Below are 18,155 nucleotides of genomic sequence, written 5' to 3'. Positions count from 1 at the left end.
TGTGTCCTTCCAGCATCAACCAGACTGATCAGATGTTGGTGCACCTCCAATCATTTAATTCAGTTCCTGAGAACTACATGATTCCCGAGAGCACCAAAAACGGAGTTCCTCTTTTTTACATCCCTCCCGGCTCTACTACTCCGGTACTGTGCAGACCTTCCCTGATCATACCTAACCAGTATGTTGAGAACACCTGGGCATTCTGGTCCAAGAGCACTGCACTCCAGTGCTGCATTAACTAAATCTATAGCATGAAAACAGTACGTCTTTTGTATTGTTTTCCATTAACGCCACTAAAGCCCCTTCCCCACTGGACAAAAACCCACTAACACCCACTAAACATCTGGCTTTTTGTCTTCAGTGGGAAAGGTTACAATCGGCATTCATTCCCAGAACAAAATGACTCTGCAGTAGTCAGGGGTATTTATCAGCTCCAGCTTCGATCAGCAGTGATGGAAACATGACACCCAGGTGGACGCGCTAATTTTCACCTCGCTGATCGTCGTAAAACCCATTTCATTCAAACTCAACAGAAACAAAATCAAACTCTGTCTTTGTTAGTCTTTCCACTATTCCAGCAATCAGGCAACTTTGGTTTGAGGGTTTGAAAGAGAGACTTAATAAGTAACTGATATAAAAAAAGAAGTAACCACCGCAACATTTTGGCTGTTTACTAAGTCTGGATTCCGTCATGTCCGTGACGTTGAGCGTGACACACCAGAAAAAATAACAGAAAGGCATCCTCCTCTACAGGCAATGCGAAACGAGGCTATCGTCTATTTTTAGCGGGTTTTCCCGTGTTTAAAAAAAACTGCACATACGTGCTACTTTTGGTGGAAAAGGGTATTAGTGTTGAATTACAGCGATGTAAATTGAGGGCTGAGAATCACAGACAGGGAAGGGCAAATCAGGGAAAGACAGTAGGTATTGAGAGATGCACTGCATGGAGATGTTGAAATGTTGTTTTTGTTAACAATAAGGGAAATAAGTCCATATTTATCCACATTTTAATTTAATGAACGATGGCCGCTCCATATTCCACATTGCTCATCTGCCTGACCCCGTTAATGGTGATGAAGATGGACCCATAATCATTGTATCCTGTCAGCCTTTCCTCTGTTGGCGTACCTCCTTTGACTGAATCTCCTCCTCTCTTTCCAGGTCCTGTCCTTGCAGCACAGTGGATCCAAAGACTCCTCTCAGTCCCAGTTTGCTTCCTATTGGAAGCCCATCCTCTCCATGGATGCCACCTTCTGGCAGAGATGGCTGCACATGCATCGCATCGCTATCATCCTTGAGCATGACATGTGAGTAATGTATAGTTGTGTTTCACTATTCTAAGACAATAGGTTACAGCTTCACTGATACCAGCTAGACCAGATAGAAGAGGGATATCTGAAGATGAAGAGAAAAGGATAGAAGGCGGCTTGTGTGGATCTAGGTTCATATTTTACAAACGCTCGGTGTTTAGCCTCATTATCTGCCATATTTGTTTGGCTCTGTTTATTCAGAGGCCTGTACTACGAAGCAGTATTTAGGGATAGAAAGGTAACTTCAGGGTTTTCATTCCTACGATGGTGGTTCACTTCTTACTGGGGTAGATCGCCATGGTAACTTATGATAACCTGCTTTGGAGCAGGTTATCTTCCAGATAAGAGATCAACTTGTATAAATGCACCTCCTACTGACCAATCAGAGCTCTGTGTGCAGATGGTATGATAATATTACACAAAGAAGAAGAAGAAGTTACAGTCATGATCCAGACTAAAATCAACACAGTTTAAACTGACAAATACAGGAAGGACAGCTGGCTGGGTGCTGTTGGTGTTTACTGCTACACCGCCAGCTGAAATAAGACTGAAATAGTCAAACATGCCTCCACAATACCAAAGGGCATAATGGTGTGTAATCTATTCATCCACGCTTTTTTCAATATCACTGCCCAAACTAGACGACTATATCTGACTTTTGAGTATTCCTAAATTAATAAGTCTGTTAATTTACGCATTCACACATCATCATCTTTTCTTTTACCAGCTGTTATTCCTGCATTTGGCAGCTTCCACTGTGTTTCTTTTAGTCTGGATTAAGTGTTTAACTTCTTCGTATTTGTCTATTATAGCTTGCTCTTGGTTTGTAAAATGTGCCGCTCTGCTGACAGTAGACTTGTCCATGTCTGTGATTGGTCAGATGCTGCAAAAACTGCCCCATTCATGTGAACGTGCTCATAACCAGACACAGAAACTCTGGGTTGATTTACCGAGTTGATAACCACCTTCGTAGGATTGCTTAGCGTGATCTTGGTTGTTAGGGTTAGTGAAGCCAGATAAGGAGAAGATACCCTGGGTATGTTGAACTCAGGCCTCTCTGGGCTGTCTTCATTATATGAATCATTTTGTCTCTCCAGGCCTGTCCCCAAACACCTGCACACAGCTGGAAACAATGGGCGTTACAGCACCATTCAGTGTCGTATCTCCCACTCTGCCCTCACATCACTGCTGAGGGACTGGAGCAGCTTCGTGCTGGTGGAGGGATACTCGTATGTTAAACTCATATACAGGTGAGACACGAACCGACCGCTGATATTTCTTTGCAGTTGGAGCTACCACATGGGGTCAAGAGCTGGAAACAACCTTTGTTGTTTTTCTATGTTGGATACTGACTCTTAAGATGATGTTAATAGTTAGTGATCATGGTGATATCAGAGCTGGTGGGAGCTGATATGCCAGTATTTAACAGTAAAGTGAATCCCCCTAAACTGGAAAGGTTCCCTCACAACTGTGTTCTCATCAGGATGAAACACAGCCTTTACTTTAAGCCAGTGGTTCCCTAAACTAGGGGTCCCAAGATAAATGTGGTGGGGGCAACAAAATGATTAATGGATACAAAAGAAAAAGACATATTTCTGCTACACAATACTGGAATATATTTTTTCCGATTTTGCTTGAAAAAGTTCCCCTTTTCCCATGAAATACTGGATACTTACATCTCTTTAGGCTTTTAAAGCTATAGTAGGCAGATTGGAGCAAATATGATTAAAAAAGTTATTTTTATAAAACGGTTACATATGGACTTGCATTTATAAAGCGTCTTTTTAGTCTTCTGACCACTCAAACCGCTTATATCCTGCAGTAGTGCATGAGTCAGGTTATCTGAAAAAAATGTGTCCTCCGGTGCTCCTCATGGCATCTGCAGGACTTCACAGACCGGAGGAAAACAACCAATCAGAGCCGAGCTGGAGCCTTGCCGTCTCTGAGCAGCTGTCAATCACTCGTGAACTCCGATCAAACGGTCAAACTAGGCAGCGCTGATCAAATATAAATCAGTATTCTGTTACTGTAATGCCTATTTCTTGCATAAAATGTTTTCAGAAACATCTTGTAGTGCACGGTTTAGCTGTAAAATGATAAAGTTTGTGACACGGTTGTTGAGGAAATACCAGGCACCGCCCACCAGCCGGAGCAAACGTTCTCATTTTACAGCTAAACAGTACACTAGAAGATGATTCTGAAAACATCTGAGGAGAGAAATAGGCATTACAGTAACAGAACATTGATTCATATTTGACAGCGCTGCCTAGTTTGACCGTTTGATCAGAGTTTGCGAGTTAGTGTGACTGGAGCACAGCCAATAGGAACGCTCTCTCAATGAAATGACCTGATATTGTTCCTGTTACGGTCCTTTTAAAGCCTGTACACAGAGCCATGAGGAGGAGCAGAAGTCTAGTTTTCTCTCAGAACACTTGAATTACAATATGCTGAAAGGTTATTATGGATTTTTTGCCCAATGATGCCAAAAATGTTCTGCCTACTGCCGCTTTAAAAAAAAACAATGTTTTTATCCAATAATTTCTGCCCACAGTACGGATAAGGCCAAGTTTTTGCAAGTATATGACTTGTTTAAAGCTGTGACAAGTCAAAAAGATAGGGGAACACTGCTAAACCACAAGTCCATGTTACACCAGCTCCGTTAAAAATAATTCAGTTCCTGTAAAAAAAAAAAAAGTTGAAATGAATTGTCTCCACAGTTCGTCGGACCAGCCTCCCACATCTTTCTACCTGGTCCGCCTCATCTCCAAGACGCCCTGCATGGTCCTGCGTCTGGGCTTCCCTATCGGTACACCAGCCCATGTTAGAAACAAGGTACTGGGAGTCAAACATACAGGGGGTTAATACTTGTACGGTACAAACCAATGCCTTTGTGAAGATGATACTGGTTGCTGCAGCTCCTGCATCTTTCACTCCGCATTAACCTTACACTTAAAAAATAATCAAAAACAAACCGTTTTAGATTTATGGGTAGGATGTGTTAAACAGAGGAATATGGTTGTGCAAGGACAGTGCTGACGCTGTTTTTACTGTTACCGTGCTATGGTTTGTAACAGGCTGTTGGAGCTTCAAATCTACACCACGGATTATCCTGCAATGAGTTTGTGTGTAGAGAACATGGTTACACAGTTTGCATTTGTTAGTACTGCTCTGAGCTTCGTGTGTGGCTTATAGCGGCCACTCTAGTGGTTGGTTGTTGCAATGATGCTGACTGACATTGGCAGTGCTGTCTATTATTTCCACTCTAGTTTCAGATTTAAAGCAGCAGTGCTGCAGTTTTAAATATGATTTTAAAAAAAAGTCATTTTTTTAAAACGATCACTATATTGTGACAGTAGTACATGAAACAGGTAACCTGAAAAAAATCATGTTTCTCTGTGTCCTCCGGTGTCCTCCGGTGCTCCTAACGGCATCTGCAAGATTTCACAGACCGGAGGAAAACAACCAATCAGAGCTGTTCTGGAGTCTGCCGTTTAGCTGCTGTCTATGAGAGCCGGCTGTCAATCACTCGCGAACGCCGACCAAACGGTCAAACTAGTCAGCGCTGATCAAATATGAATCAATATTCTGTTACGTTAATGTCTATTTCTCTCTTCACATGTTCTCAGAATCATCTTGTAGTGCACGGTTTAGCTGTAAAATGAGAAAATTTGTGACGCTGCCGCCATTGTGAAATCTGGTGAAGGAACGCCAACTTCCGGTCATGTGACTGGAGCACAGCCAATAGGAACGCTCTCTCAATGAAATTACCTGATATTGTTCCTGTTACGGTCCTTTAAAGCCTGTGCACAGAGCCATGAGGAGGAGCAGAAGTCTAGTTTTCTCTCAGAACACTTGAATTACAATATGCTGAAAGGTTATTATGGAATTTTTGCCCAATGATGCCAAAAATATACTGACTACTACAGCTTTGATTAGGCAGCCCTTGACTTCATTTGTAGAAAGCTATCAGATCAATCAAAACACGGTGACATTGGTCAGCACATCTGTACACACTATGTGTGTCTAAAAACTGAATGCTATACGTTTTCTACGGTAACCCGTCGTGATATTTGTGTTTCCCACCAGATCGTAGATGAGCTGCGAGAGCAGATCCTCAAACTTCGCTTCCCTCATCGTGTTCAGAACAAAGAGGCGACCCCCAAGACCAAGAGGAAGATTGTTGGTCATCCATCACCATCCAAATCTCCCTCCATCCCTGCTCCCAAACCTGCGCTGTCAGACAGACCCTGTGTGGTGGTGCTCAACAAGCCTCTGGAGAAGCTGCTCATAAGGTCAGTGCATGCCAGCAGCCCAAAGTGTGTCATAAAACACAATATACCTGTTTTTGCTTGCAGTGTTAGAATTCCTAAATTAAAAGTATTGGTTACAACTGGTTGTGACTGCTGTGTAAAGAGACCGCCTCTCCCGTCCGCCGGACACGTGTTAATGAAACGAACCGCGGATGCTCTGCAGGTATGAGAAGCTGCCGTTGGACTTCAGGACTCCTTTCATTTTCAACATGGAGAACTTCCCTCAGCCCACCAACAGCTCTGTCCCCCTCAGCATGGCAGCCAACCGGACGGCCTCCTCCACCCTAGCCTCTCTGTCTCGCTACTTCCTGCACCAGCGCTGGGTGTGGGCCGTGCAGAGCAGCCAAGGACCGGCTGTGGCCATGCAGGCCGTCGCTCACATCCTGTCCATGCTCTCCGAGTGAGTTCATCCACCTCATTTGTGTTTTTTGTTGTTGTAATATTTAGAATTTGCTAATCGATATCAGAGAGGTCTCAAGCTTTTAGTAACTTTTCATCATAAAGGTCTTCAGATTGTAATGACCAAATTTGAAGTTGATTGGGTTAAATGAAAAAGTTCGTTGCACCGGTGCAACCGATGTAAAAAGCTGGTCTGGATCCCTGTACCATTCAATGCCGCATTGCAACAGACTTCAATAACAGTTAAACATGATAAAAATAAGTTCTGAGCAAGTTTGTTTGGGGGCAAATGTGACCTGAGGTTTCTTATTTCATGACTGCAGCTAATTGTAAAAAGACATAGCAGCTGGGTTGGTATAAGATAAACTAAAATGTCTCTTGATGTCTGTGAAGGATCCGCATATCAGAAGGCTTTCACTTTGCTGCCAGCGGAGAGGGCATCGTCAACATGGTGATCGAGCTGCCAGTGAAGGTAAAACATACACCATTTGGTTGGCTTGATCTTCAGTCCTGTCATGTTTCTGTACATGTACAGTATGTGTGGTATCACTAGTGGTGCAAATGAGTTTCTATTGAATTGAATTTCTATTTTCAGGGCATGTCAGGGGACACGGATAGAGAGAGCCACTCTTGTATTGTTCAGTACATCCTGTTTCCACCTCACTCTACATCTACTAAGGACAGGTAAGACTGGCAGTAATCACCTTTTCACACCACCTGATTTTTAAGTTGAACTTTGCTCAACAAAGCAAGGTGATGTCATCTAGCTACACATTGCGATGGCCGGTCAAAAACACGCCCCCGATGCGTTCACTTCCATTTTATGAAATATTCCAACCACCAAAACCTGTAAATGTTATTCTTTTACATAGTTATTGTCATCTGTCGTAGTTATTACCATAAAAATACACAATTCAAATGATTAGGAAATAAATGATTGTCATTTTATTGAAATATTGGCATTAGTAGTTCTAATTATATATTAGAAGCTGCTTAGAGCTAGTTTTAGGAAGTTAAACAGGTCATAATTCTCTCAATATTATCTATTTTACATTGCTGTGAAAACATCTCCTTCAAAGATTTATTCAAGTTTCTCATCAAAAACTACATTTTACAAGATTACATTTGAACGCATCATGATAGCGTTGTAATTTACCGTCGCCCAATATTCATTTGTACTGAGTGTTGAACACACCATCATATAACTCAAAGGAACCTCCGTTAACTGAGCTCATTGGCTCCTTGCTGTCGGCAGACGAGCCAGCCACTGTGATCACTCTGAGCAGCATCATAGGAATAAATTACAATATAATAAGTGTCTGATTAAGTTAGTTGTTCCAAATGTTTTTAAGGTTGTTCCACCACGGCTTATTTTGCAAACAGTGTACCAAGGGGGACCCAACAGTCTACAGGTTTTGATTCCAACCAAAGACTCTGCACACTGATTAGCCGTCTATCAAGTCAAGTCAATTTTATTTGCATAGTAACAACATAATGAAAATACAACATAGACAATCCATGACAAAAATGAATACATGTAATGTGAACATATGTGAGAAGGTGGATCCACAAGGATGTCAAGCAGCTTCCCGGCGTCGCCAAACAGATAGAGCCAGAGCAACACAACCTCCTCTCCACGCCAAACAGATAGAGCCCGAGCAACACAACCCCCTCTCCACGCCAGATAGATAGAGCCAGAGCAACACAACCTCCTCTCCATGCCAGATAGATAGATACAGAGCAACACAACCTCCTCTCCATGCCAGATAGATAGATACAGAGCAACAAAACCTCCTCTCCATGCCAGATAGATAGAGCCAGAGCAACACAACCTCCTCTCCATGCCAGATAGATAGAGCCAGAGCAACAAAACCTCCTCTCCACGCCAGATAGATACAGAGCAACACAACCTCCTCTCCATGCCAGATAGATAGATACAGAGCAACACAACCTCCTCTCCATGCCAGATAGATAGATAGATACAGAGCAACACAACCTCCTCTCCATGCCAGATAGATAGATACAGAGCAACAAAACCTCCTCTCCATGCCAGATAGATAGATACAGAGCAACAAAACCTCCTCTCCATGCCAGATAGATGGATGCAGAGCAACAAAACCTCCTCTCCATGCCAGATAGATAGAGCCAGAGCAACACAACCTCCTCTCCATGCCAGATAGATAGAGCCAGAGCAACACAACCTCCTCTCCATGCCAGATAGATAGATACAGAGCAACACAACCTCCTCTCCATGCCAGATAGATAGATACAGAGCAACAAAACCTCCTCTCCATGCCAGATAGATAGATACAGAGCAACAAAACCTCCTCTCCATGCCAGATAGATAGATACAGAGCAACAAAACCTCCTCTCCATGCCAGATAGATAGAGCCAGAGCAACACAACCTCCTCTCCATGCCAGATAGATAGATACAGAGCAACAAAACCTCCTCTCCATGCCAGATAGTCAGCGCAATACAACCTCCTCTCTATGCCAGATAGATAGATACAGAGCAACAAAACCTCCTCTCCATGCCAGATAGATAGAGCCAGCGCAATACAACCTCCTCTCCACGCCAAACAGATAGAGCCCGAGCAACACAACCTCCTCTCCATGCCAGATAGATAGATACGGAGCAACACAACCTCCTCTCCATGCCAGATAGATAGAGCCAGAGCAACACGACCTCCTCTCGACACCAAACAGGTAGAGCCAGAGCAACACAACCTCCTCTCCACGCCAAACAGATAGAGCCAGAGCAACACGACCTCCTTTCCACGCCAACCAGATAGAGCCAGAGCAACACGACCTCCTCTCCACGCCAAACAGTTAGAGCCAGAGCAACACAACCTCCTCTCCACGCCAGATAGATAGAGCCACGACCACCACCACCACCTCTTCTATCAAGAAGAGGAGAGGAGGAACTTGGTAAACTCACCTGCTGAGGTGATCAGTTGGAATGAAAACCTGCAGACTACAGGCCACCCCTGTTCTACGCTCCACATAGTGTTTTTAACCCAGGTGTATGGTCCGCATACCTCGGCACATTTGTCAGCCTGCTGTCTTTTGTCTTACATGGGCCTCCAGCTTCTCCACCGATGATGACAACGACACTGAGGTGGAGGCTGTAGACGTGGACACGGAGCTCAACCTTGTGACAGAGTGCTGGGTAGAACCACAGAGCGGCATCGTGATGAACTGCATGGACCAGCATCGCCACTTCCAGGGCCTCAAGTACCAGCAGATCCCTCAAGCAGTATGTATAGCAGCTAGTCCCAGATTGATAGTCCGGTGTCTGGGACGGCGATAGTCTTACTCTCAACTCAGTTCACAGCTCATCTGCATGTACGGTTATTTGAAGACGCATTAGGTTGTGTTTAATCATGACCTGCTGTGTTGTTCTAGATCTTCCCAAGGGATCTGGCCTGCATGTCCACCATGATGACCTTTGAGTATCTGAGCCAACTGTGTCAGAATAAAGAGCAGGTCTGCTCCCTGCCAGCTGGACTCAAGGATGTGAGAGGTAATAAAACACTCACATTTGCTACATTGTTACTTGACACTGGACATACTATAGATTCTCAATTGGTGTCCAGCAGTGTTGGAGGAAGTATTCTGATGTAAGAAACGTACCTATGGTTATACTATTCTATATTATATTTATAGAAGCGCTCAACCATGATTTGAGAATTTACAGTAGATAATGTTGAACAAAACATGTTAAAGGAACAGTGTGTAGCATTTAGGGGGATCTATTGGCAGAAATGGAATAGAATATTGAAGTGGCAGTAGTCAGTATATGTTTTGGCATCATTGGGCAAAAATTCCATAATAACCTTTCAGCATATTGTAATTCAAGTGTTCTGAGAGATAACTAGACTTCTGCTCCTCCTCATGGCTCTGTTTTCAGCCTTTAGAACATCTAGCCCGTGACGGGAGACTTTGACCAATCACAGGTCATTTCGGAGAGAGAGAGAGAGCGTTCCTATTGGCTGTGCTCCGGTCATGTGACAAGAACTTGGCGTTCCAGCAGACCTCAGATCAGCTCTTACTGCTTGTTTTCCTCCGGTCTGTGAAATCTTGCAGATGCCGTTAGGAGGACAGGACACAGAGAAACATGATTTTATTCAGGTTACCTGTTTCATGTACTACTGTCATGATATAGCGACCGTCTTATAAAAATGATTTTTTTTAATCATATTTGCTCCGATCTCACCTACTTCAGCTTTAAGTAGTATGTTTTTTTTTAGAGTATAATCACCTGAAAATAAGAATCGTTGTGTTTTCGTTACCTTAGAATGAGCCGTTTATGCATATTACATACTGTATGTAGCAGGTCCTCTACATGGAGCCGTCCGCCATGTTTCTACAGTAGCCCACAATGGACAAACCAAACACTGGCTCTAGATAGGGACATTTGCGTTTTCATGTTTTTGCGTCGGCCACCATAGTTTTCCTACACGGTTGGCACACGGGAGACCTTTCAGTTGGTTTTAATCTACAACCTCACCTCTAGATGCCGCCAAATCCTAAACACTGCACCTTTTAAGATAATAACATTTTAAAAATACCTTTCCAATGGAAGTCTGCAGTGGGAGCTGTGACAGTGCTACGTGTAAATGTACTTCTCTATTAGCCCCTTACCATTCCGCACTCTTTTTTGAAAGCCTTTGTAAATTGAAGGATGTATTTCTCCTGTGTGTATGTGCAGGAGAAGCCCTGGCCTCTGAGGACAGCATTCACATGGTTCCTTTCCAGTTTGACCTCATTCAGTTGCTTCCAAAGTGCCAGCAGGTCGAGATCTTTTTCCTCACATTCAGTACAGGTACGACACTCACTTCGACAATGACAATGATGTACACCCATCAGGAAATACATTGAGTTTACAATGAAATAAACAAACAAAGCCAAGGACTACTTTACCATTTACTTCATTAGAACCAGTAAGTGTTCCTTGTTTTCATGTGTGTCTTCACCTTTTCTTCTGTAGCAGTGGAGAATGAGGAGCAGGTTCACAGCTCCCCCTGTCTGCCCAACGAGCTCCTGCTCGGTCTCTTCCACAGCAGCCTGGAGCACGAGCTCAGTGACCGAGAGATCCCGTTAGCTGACGGCGACCACGTCACCTTCATACACCATATCTTAGAGCGGGAACGAGACGGCCACGTCGCTCCGTTCTCTTTACCTGTTATTAAAGGTCAGTGTCTCTGCATCTCATCTCAGGTTTTTGGGGGTTTTATATTTGATTCAATTCAATGCAATTTATTTTTATATAGTGTCAATCATAACAGAAGTTTTCTCGAGATGCTTTTTATATAGAGCAGGTCTAGACCGTCCGTACTCTATAGTTTAGAGACCCAACAAGAGAACACAGATGGACCTGCCCTTTAACAGAACTGCAGGGCTTTTAGGTGATGACATGCACCCTGCTGTTTTGTCCAACTGCCTCAGATACAGGAAGGGTTTCCTGATGAGCCACTGTCTCTCCTGATGTATCAATGATTCTGCCTCTTATGTTTTGTGTTTTGTCAGAGGAGTGTGTGAAGCCTCCAGACAGACAGGACACCATGACGTCATTCCACACCACCGGCAGCAGCAAAGAGATGATGGGATCTACCAGCACTTTACAGGTAATCCCATCAATCAAAAAACAAGTGTTATGCCATAATCATAATTCAGTCATGCATGTTGTAAGTCTTCACATTATATATAGTACAATATCAGAATTTGATTTCATATTTTTCACATTTGTTTTATATTTATATTTAGTTAGTGCCTATATATTTACTAAGTGGAACTAATGAAATAGATAGGGTTACGTGGGTTTTCCATATAGACAACATAGGTCATATTCATATCATGAACAAATGAAACACATTTACCTGAGCTCCTCAGAGTAGTCTGAGAGGGAACACTTGGTCTCATATCATGTTAAAAATAGGGCTGTCAAAGGTAACGCGATAATAACGCATTAACACAAATTCATTTCAAAGCTACTAATTTCTTTAACGCATTAACGCAACTTGCGGTTTTGAGGTTGCAGTGGGCTCAGTTTTCCATTAGATCGGTACCAACCATGTAAAAGAGGTTAAAAAACGCTCCAAACAAAACCTAAATTTTGGCGAGGAAAAACTGGCATGGTGATCGATTTTCAAAGGGGTCCCTTGACCTCTGACCTCCAGATATGTGAATAAAAATGGGTTCTATGGGTACCCACGAGTCTCCCCTTTACAGACATGCCCACTTTATGATAATCACATGCAGTTTGGGGCAAGTCATAGTCAAGTCAGCACACTGACACACTGACAGCTGTTGTTGCCTGTTGGGCTGCAGTTTGCCATGTTATGATTGGAGCATATTGTTTTATGCTAAATGCAGTACCTGTGAGGGTTTCTGGATCAATATCTGTCATTGATTTGTGTTGTTAATTGATTTCTAGTAATAAATGAAATGGACTTGGTAAATGGACTTGCATTTATGTAGTACTTTTCTAGTCTTCCGACCACTCAAAGCAAAATAAATATATGCTTACATTTGCATAAAGCAGCATATTTGCCCGCTTCTGTGTTTTAATTTTAAGTATTAAATACTTGACAAATCTCCCTTTTGAGGTACATTTCAAACGGATACAAAATTTGCAATTCATTTGCGATTAATCATGATTAACTATGGACAATCATGCGATTAATCATGATTAACTATGGACAATCATGCGATTAATCATGATTAACTATGGACAATCATGCGATTAATCAGGATTAAATATTTGAATCAAATGACAGCCCTAAAAATACAAAGTTAATAACTGGACATCCATTAAAAGGTATAATATTCAACTTTTCTGCTTTAAAAGTCTTAAAATAACTAGATCTATGTTTTATATTTTGTTGAGTTGTATACTTACATTATCCCAAATATTTCCAACAATATACAAACCCAGAGAAATCGCAATTTTCATGCTAAATGCAGTACCTGTGAGGGTTTCTGGACAATATTTGACATTGTTTTGTTTTGTTAGTTGATGTCCAATATTAAATATATACACATATTTTGCATAAAGCAGCATATTTGCCCACTCCCATGTTGGTAAGAGGATAAAATACTTGACAGATCTCCCTTTAAGGTACATTTAGAACAGATAAAAAAGTGTGATTAATTTGCGATTTATCGTGGTTAACTATGGACAATCATGCGATTAATCATGATTAAATATTTTAATCGATCGACAGCCCTAGTTAAAAATAAAGCCTCTCTCCTACTGTACACCTTCATACTGGTCTATTTACAGTATTGCTTCTCTAAAGATGTGGATTTACTGTATAGATCTGAGGACAGCAGGTTTACAGTACGGGTGAAGAAGAAGGTTAAGGTTCTAATTCCCTTTGAGCTGCGGGAAGGGTTTGTGAAAATGTACATTATACTGAATTTATCAAGAACAACAGGTAAACATGGAGCAAGAGTTGAGTTTGCATCAACAGTAATTTAAGCCCTTTTCAAATAGTTTTTTTGGATCTCCCTGGTTCTATCTGCAGTCGAGGTAAATAAAGGGCCCGACCACAATTTGAGAATTTACAGTGGATAATCTTGAACAGAACATGTTAAAGGACCAGTGTGTAGCATTTATGGGGATCTATTGGCAGAAATAGAGATATAATATTAATAAGTGTGTTTTCTGTAGTGTATAATCACCTGAAAATAAGAAACTTGTTTTCGTTACCTTCGAACGAGCCGTTTATATCTACATATATCATATACACAAATCGTAAACACTGCTCCTTTTTAAAATAATAACATTTAAAAAAATTGTTTTTCAATGGAAATCTGCAGTGGGAGCTGTGACAGGAGCTATGTGTAAATGTACTTCTCTATTATTGAGTCCTTACAAGTGCAGTAATACTGTAAACATGTGTTTCCTCTCTCTTTGGCAGAGTTTCAGTAACGCAGACCTTGTGGATGAAGAGCCCTTGCTAGGGGAGAGGAGCTGCTCTACGCCACAGTGGAGGTGCTATGCCAAGTACATCAGCTCCCAGCAGATCATCCTCACCTTCCTCCCAGCTTCCTTCACAGGTACACCTCCAGTTGTGGTTTAGGTTTTCAATACGGCCATCAATCGATTCAAATATTTAATCGCGATTAATCGCATGATTGTCTGTAGTTAAAGCTGCAGTGGATAGAAATGGAGTAAATATGCGATTTTTTAAAGCCTGAAAACAGAGCCATGAGGAAGTGCAGAGGCCAAAAAATTGTTGCCTACTGAAGCTTTAATTGCGATTAATCGCAAATTTAATAACACATTTTTTATCTGTTCAAAATGTACCTTAAAGGGAGATTTGTCAAGTATTTAATCCTCTTATCAACTGGACTAATATGCTGCTTTATGCAAACGTATGTATGTAATAAAAATAAATATAGAAATGCTCAAATCATAACATGGCAAGCCCAACAGGCAACAACAGCTGTGGTACCAATGGATTCCTTAAGTTTTCTAGTCTCATATGATGCCAGTATCTTCACTCTAGCTTTAAAACTGAGCCGCTACAACCTAAAAATCACAAGTTACTTTAATGTGTTAAAGAAATTAGTGGCGTTAAAACAAATTTGCGTTATCGTGTTATTATCGTGTTATCGCGTTATTATCGCGTTATTATCGCGTTATCGCAATATCGTGTTCACTTTGACAGCCCTGGTTTTGAACACATTCTTCATAATGCGAGAGTTAAATGTGGATACTGTGTTTCTTTTGCAGATGTTCTGATGTTGATGGCGTCGGGGCTGGAGATAGAGCCTCAGAGTAACGTCAGCACACAGGAGGACGACACTCTGACTCCCAGCAACAAATCTCAAGCTGACTCCCTGTTTGGCTCCACCAGCGGGCTGGAGAGGTCCGAGTCCGGCCTCAGTCTGGCCGGTAAACTGCGAAGGAGCTCCAGCAGTGGACACTTCACTGCCAGGTCCCCTCTGCTCTCACCACGGTCCGAGGGCCAGACCGGGCCCGCCGATTCCCTGATCCTAGACCAGGACAGCTGGGAGACGAAGACCGGGACTCCAGGCTCAGGTCGGTCAGTCCAGTCCAAAATGGGTTAAGGGCCGAAGTTAAGCATCGCCACACACTTGCTAACTGTCGCCAAACTGAGATCTTCCATTGTTACCATGCGTATTTTACACTCAACAGGTAGGGCTGAACCATTTGGGGAATATATATATATATATATATTTTTAACTTTCCAGATGTGGGTGAAAAAGAAGGTGTCCAATTCTCTGAACCACAGAAGGCAGATTTCCACATCAGCTTCAGCAGGCAGCTCTCCCAGCAGAGTACCAGTGACAGCAGCCAATTAAAGTGTCCAGTCTACGTCTACAACTGCTCCCTGGAGCACCTGAAAGAGCAACTGGTACACCCCAACTCCAGCCGCCAACCCAAGGACGTCTTCTTCAGGTACGTGCTCACCTGCAGGTAGAAATACAAAGGCAGAAAGAAATAGAACTGGCAGCCATGTGAAAAGATTTTCAAGGAATTCCAGTGATAATCTGGATAATAGATTTAGATTTGGATCAATGGGATCATATGTGAGGTTATTTACCAGACGTCACATGCCTTTCAAACAGCAGCAGAACCAGACTCTATGATCAGCTCCACTGTTCAGCTAATTCCTAAATCACAAGTACGATAGTGAACAGAATTGATCTTTGCAGTGACAATATGGCATTATTGCAAACTTACTATGTCGTCAATTTAATTATTCATTATTTTTGTTGTTTTGTCAATCATTGTTATCAGTAATGATGGTGTACTCACCAAGGTCATTTCTGACATTTGGGACCACAGACGTCACTAAAAAGAAGAAGAAACATATCATAGCTAGCAGCTTGTGGAAGACTCTGGTGAGGCGCAATAAGTGCACGCAGCTAGATAAGATGGCCTGTCCAATGATTTCATGAAGGCCAAATTATTGATTGTTGTTTGGATGTAATGAGAATTTCAACAAATATAACAAAAAACTGTTTTTGAAGAAGATTTGAACTCTAGCTTTGAGCTGTGTGATTGGAACGGCCCAACACACCAAGCACCCGAATACTGTTGTGATCATGTATACAGGGATACAAGGAACCAGGTTTCTCATGTTCCATGTAAACACCATAACACAAATATGATCAAAACCAGGTTAGATGCAAAACTAGGATCCTCGTGCATGTAAACTGACAGTGGTTTAGATAATCTGGATAAGTGTCTGATCATCTGACCTAGGGATGCTCATTTTGAAAATAATTATTAACCGTTAACCGACAAGATTTGTGCCTCGCATGCAGCGGTGCGCCAGCTGCAGGAGCACAACAGATGTTCGCAGTTAACCTGTCCGGGAGCGTTAAATTAGCAGCTACGATGCTGCGTGTAGTGTCGCGGACATGCAGCCACTTTCCCAGTAAAAGTCTCCACCACACATTTAGTTTAGTTTAGCAGGTTGTCAGCTGTGTGTCTGCCCGGCGTAACTTTAGCGAGTGTCCAACAGACCGTGTGTGTGTGTTGGTGGTGAGTGTGAGGTTGTTGGTGGCGTTCTAGCTGTGATCGTAGGTGTAGCAGTGTGTGTACAGTTTATTTGTCGGTGAATAAATGCTACGAAACTACAACTCCTCCGCTCTGCTCAAGCGAGCCAGAGACCGGAGCCAACTTCCTGTATCCTGCAACTCCGGCTCCGCCTCTTAAGGTGGGCCGTTAAGGTGGACCAACTTTTCTCCTTAAAGAGACGAGCCACTCCTCTGAGCCGCTCAGCTTTTGAGTTAATTATTAATATTTTTTTTAACCGTTTTAACCGATAGCGTTAATCGGTTAAAATGCTTGATGTCGGTTAACGGTTAAACGGTTAATTGTGGACATCCCTACTCTGACCGCTTTGTTGTAGTCAGGCTGCCATGTTCCCAGATTTCAGCAATTGCTTTGCTGAGTACCTTATTATCATAACCGATAGAGATGATGGACAGGGCTACATAAAGAAGAGCCACGTTGTAATAAGCATGGACCATCCTGTAATTTCTCCACCACTGTATGAAACGACTGACTCATGAATGTTGTCAGAAGGAAGTTGCAGTCCAGCTGTTAACATGTGTGTCTCATGTGTGAGAACAGAGCTCAAGATGCTGAATCCTGGGAGATGTGTCAGCAGGTGAAGTTCAGGTAGCGCTGCTCGATTCTGTTATCTCTGCTCTCCTGCCCTCTCTCTCTCTGCTGAGGTGCTGCTCAGCTTGTCTTCTGTAGAGTTGGGACGTGTTGCTTTTCTAACACTATACAGGCTCCGAAGCCGTCCTTCCTTCCTGGGTCTGTCTGTGCTTGCTCCTCAGGCTTGTGTTGCTACATACATACACACACACACACACACACACACACACACACACACATGCACACATGCACACATACACACTGAACACAACAACTAGTTCCCTCTTCACATTTGTCAGTGTTGGAGTAACACAGGCCCAAATCCACTAAAGGTTTGTGCAGCATGTATTTATCACCAGAATAAGCCAATCAGAATGCATTGCTGTTCACTTACCTTGTGCCGTGTATGGAATGCTGGCTCATAGCACTGGTCAATGAATCAGCTGTCTTTTGTCTGTCGTTGTCATGACTTTACACAGAGTTTAGCATTAAAGGAATACTTCACCCCCAAAATGACCATTTGTATATCAATAATAACGCGTTAACGCAAATTCGTTTCAACGCCACTAATTTATTTAAAGGTACTGTTTGTAACTTCTTACACGTATAAATCGGGTCGGTGTCCCATGTGCGCTCAGCTATGCTGTTCCAACACAAACTACAGTGAAGCACCAAAACCGCAAAGTTCTATCTAGTGAAGCCCGTCTGTTAAACAGTGTTAACTCCTCCTGCTTCAGCCCCCCCGACGGTGGTCAGAAGACACAGAGGAGACCGTAGCTTTGGTCTCCAGGACCTGAGTCCATGCTCCTCTGCCTGCCTTCACTCACACACCGCGCTCGTTCTCACTCGCTCCACCTCTCACATGCATGCGCGCACACTACACACTGCAGAAGTCGGGAGGCTGAGGCAGGAAAAGCCAACACTAGGATCAGCATTGATTCATGGAGAGACCTTGGTCTGGTCAGCTAACATTACTGCCAAGCAGC

General features: G+C 42.8%; 1 protein-coding gene across 1 annotated transcript in view; it reads left to right on the top strand.

The window, feature by feature from the left end:
- szt2 (SZT2 subunit of KICSTOR complex) overlaps positions 1 to 18,155 on the top strand; it is a 151,860-nt gene that overhangs the window by 23,216 nt on the left and 110,489 nt on the right. The window contains exons 12-28 of the mRNA XM_074636837.1: positions 14 to 143; positions 1,162 to 1,307; positions 2,408 to 2,560; positions 4,028 to 4,142; positions 5,397 to 5,602; positions 5,784 to 6,020; positions 6,413 to 6,491; positions 6,615 to 6,703; positions 9,108 to 9,276; positions 9,426 to 9,543; positions 10,732 to 10,845; positions 11,011 to 11,214; positions 11,550 to 11,647; positions 13,946 to 14,084; positions 14,764 to 15,072; positions 15,246 to 15,453; positions 17,140 to 17,187. Coding sequence (XP_074492938.1) covers positions 14 to 143; positions 1,162 to 1,307; positions 2,408 to 2,560; positions 4,028 to 4,142; positions 5,397 to 5,602; positions 5,784 to 6,020; positions 6,413 to 6,491; positions 6,615 to 6,703; positions 9,108 to 9,276; positions 9,426 to 9,543; positions 10,732 to 10,845; positions 11,011 to 11,214; positions 11,550 to 11,647; positions 13,946 to 14,084; positions 14,764 to 15,072; positions 15,246 to 15,453; positions 17,140 to 17,187 — 2,562 coding nt within the window. The remainder of the gene's footprint in view (positions 1 to 13; positions 144 to 1,161; positions 1,308 to 2,407; positions 2,561 to 4,027; positions 4,143 to 5,396; positions 5,603 to 5,783; positions 6,021 to 6,412; positions 6,492 to 6,614; positions 6,704 to 9,107; positions 9,277 to 9,425; positions 9,544 to 10,731; positions 10,846 to 11,010; positions 11,215 to 11,549; positions 11,648 to 13,945; positions 14,085 to 14,763; positions 15,073 to 15,245; positions 15,454 to 17,139; positions 17,188 to 18,155) is intronic.

This window comes from Sebastes fasciatus, chromosome 5, assembly GCF_043250625.1.
Source record: "Sebastes fasciatus isolate fSebFas1 chromosome 5, fSebFas1.pri, whole genome shotgun sequence".
In the NCBI taxonomy this organism is placed as follows: Eukaryota; Metazoa; Chordata; class Actinopteri; order Perciformes; family Sebastidae; genus Sebastes; species Sebastes fasciatus.
The sequence above is the reverse complement of the archived record's forward strand: the minus strand, read 5'-3'. Positions and strand labels throughout refer to the sequence as shown.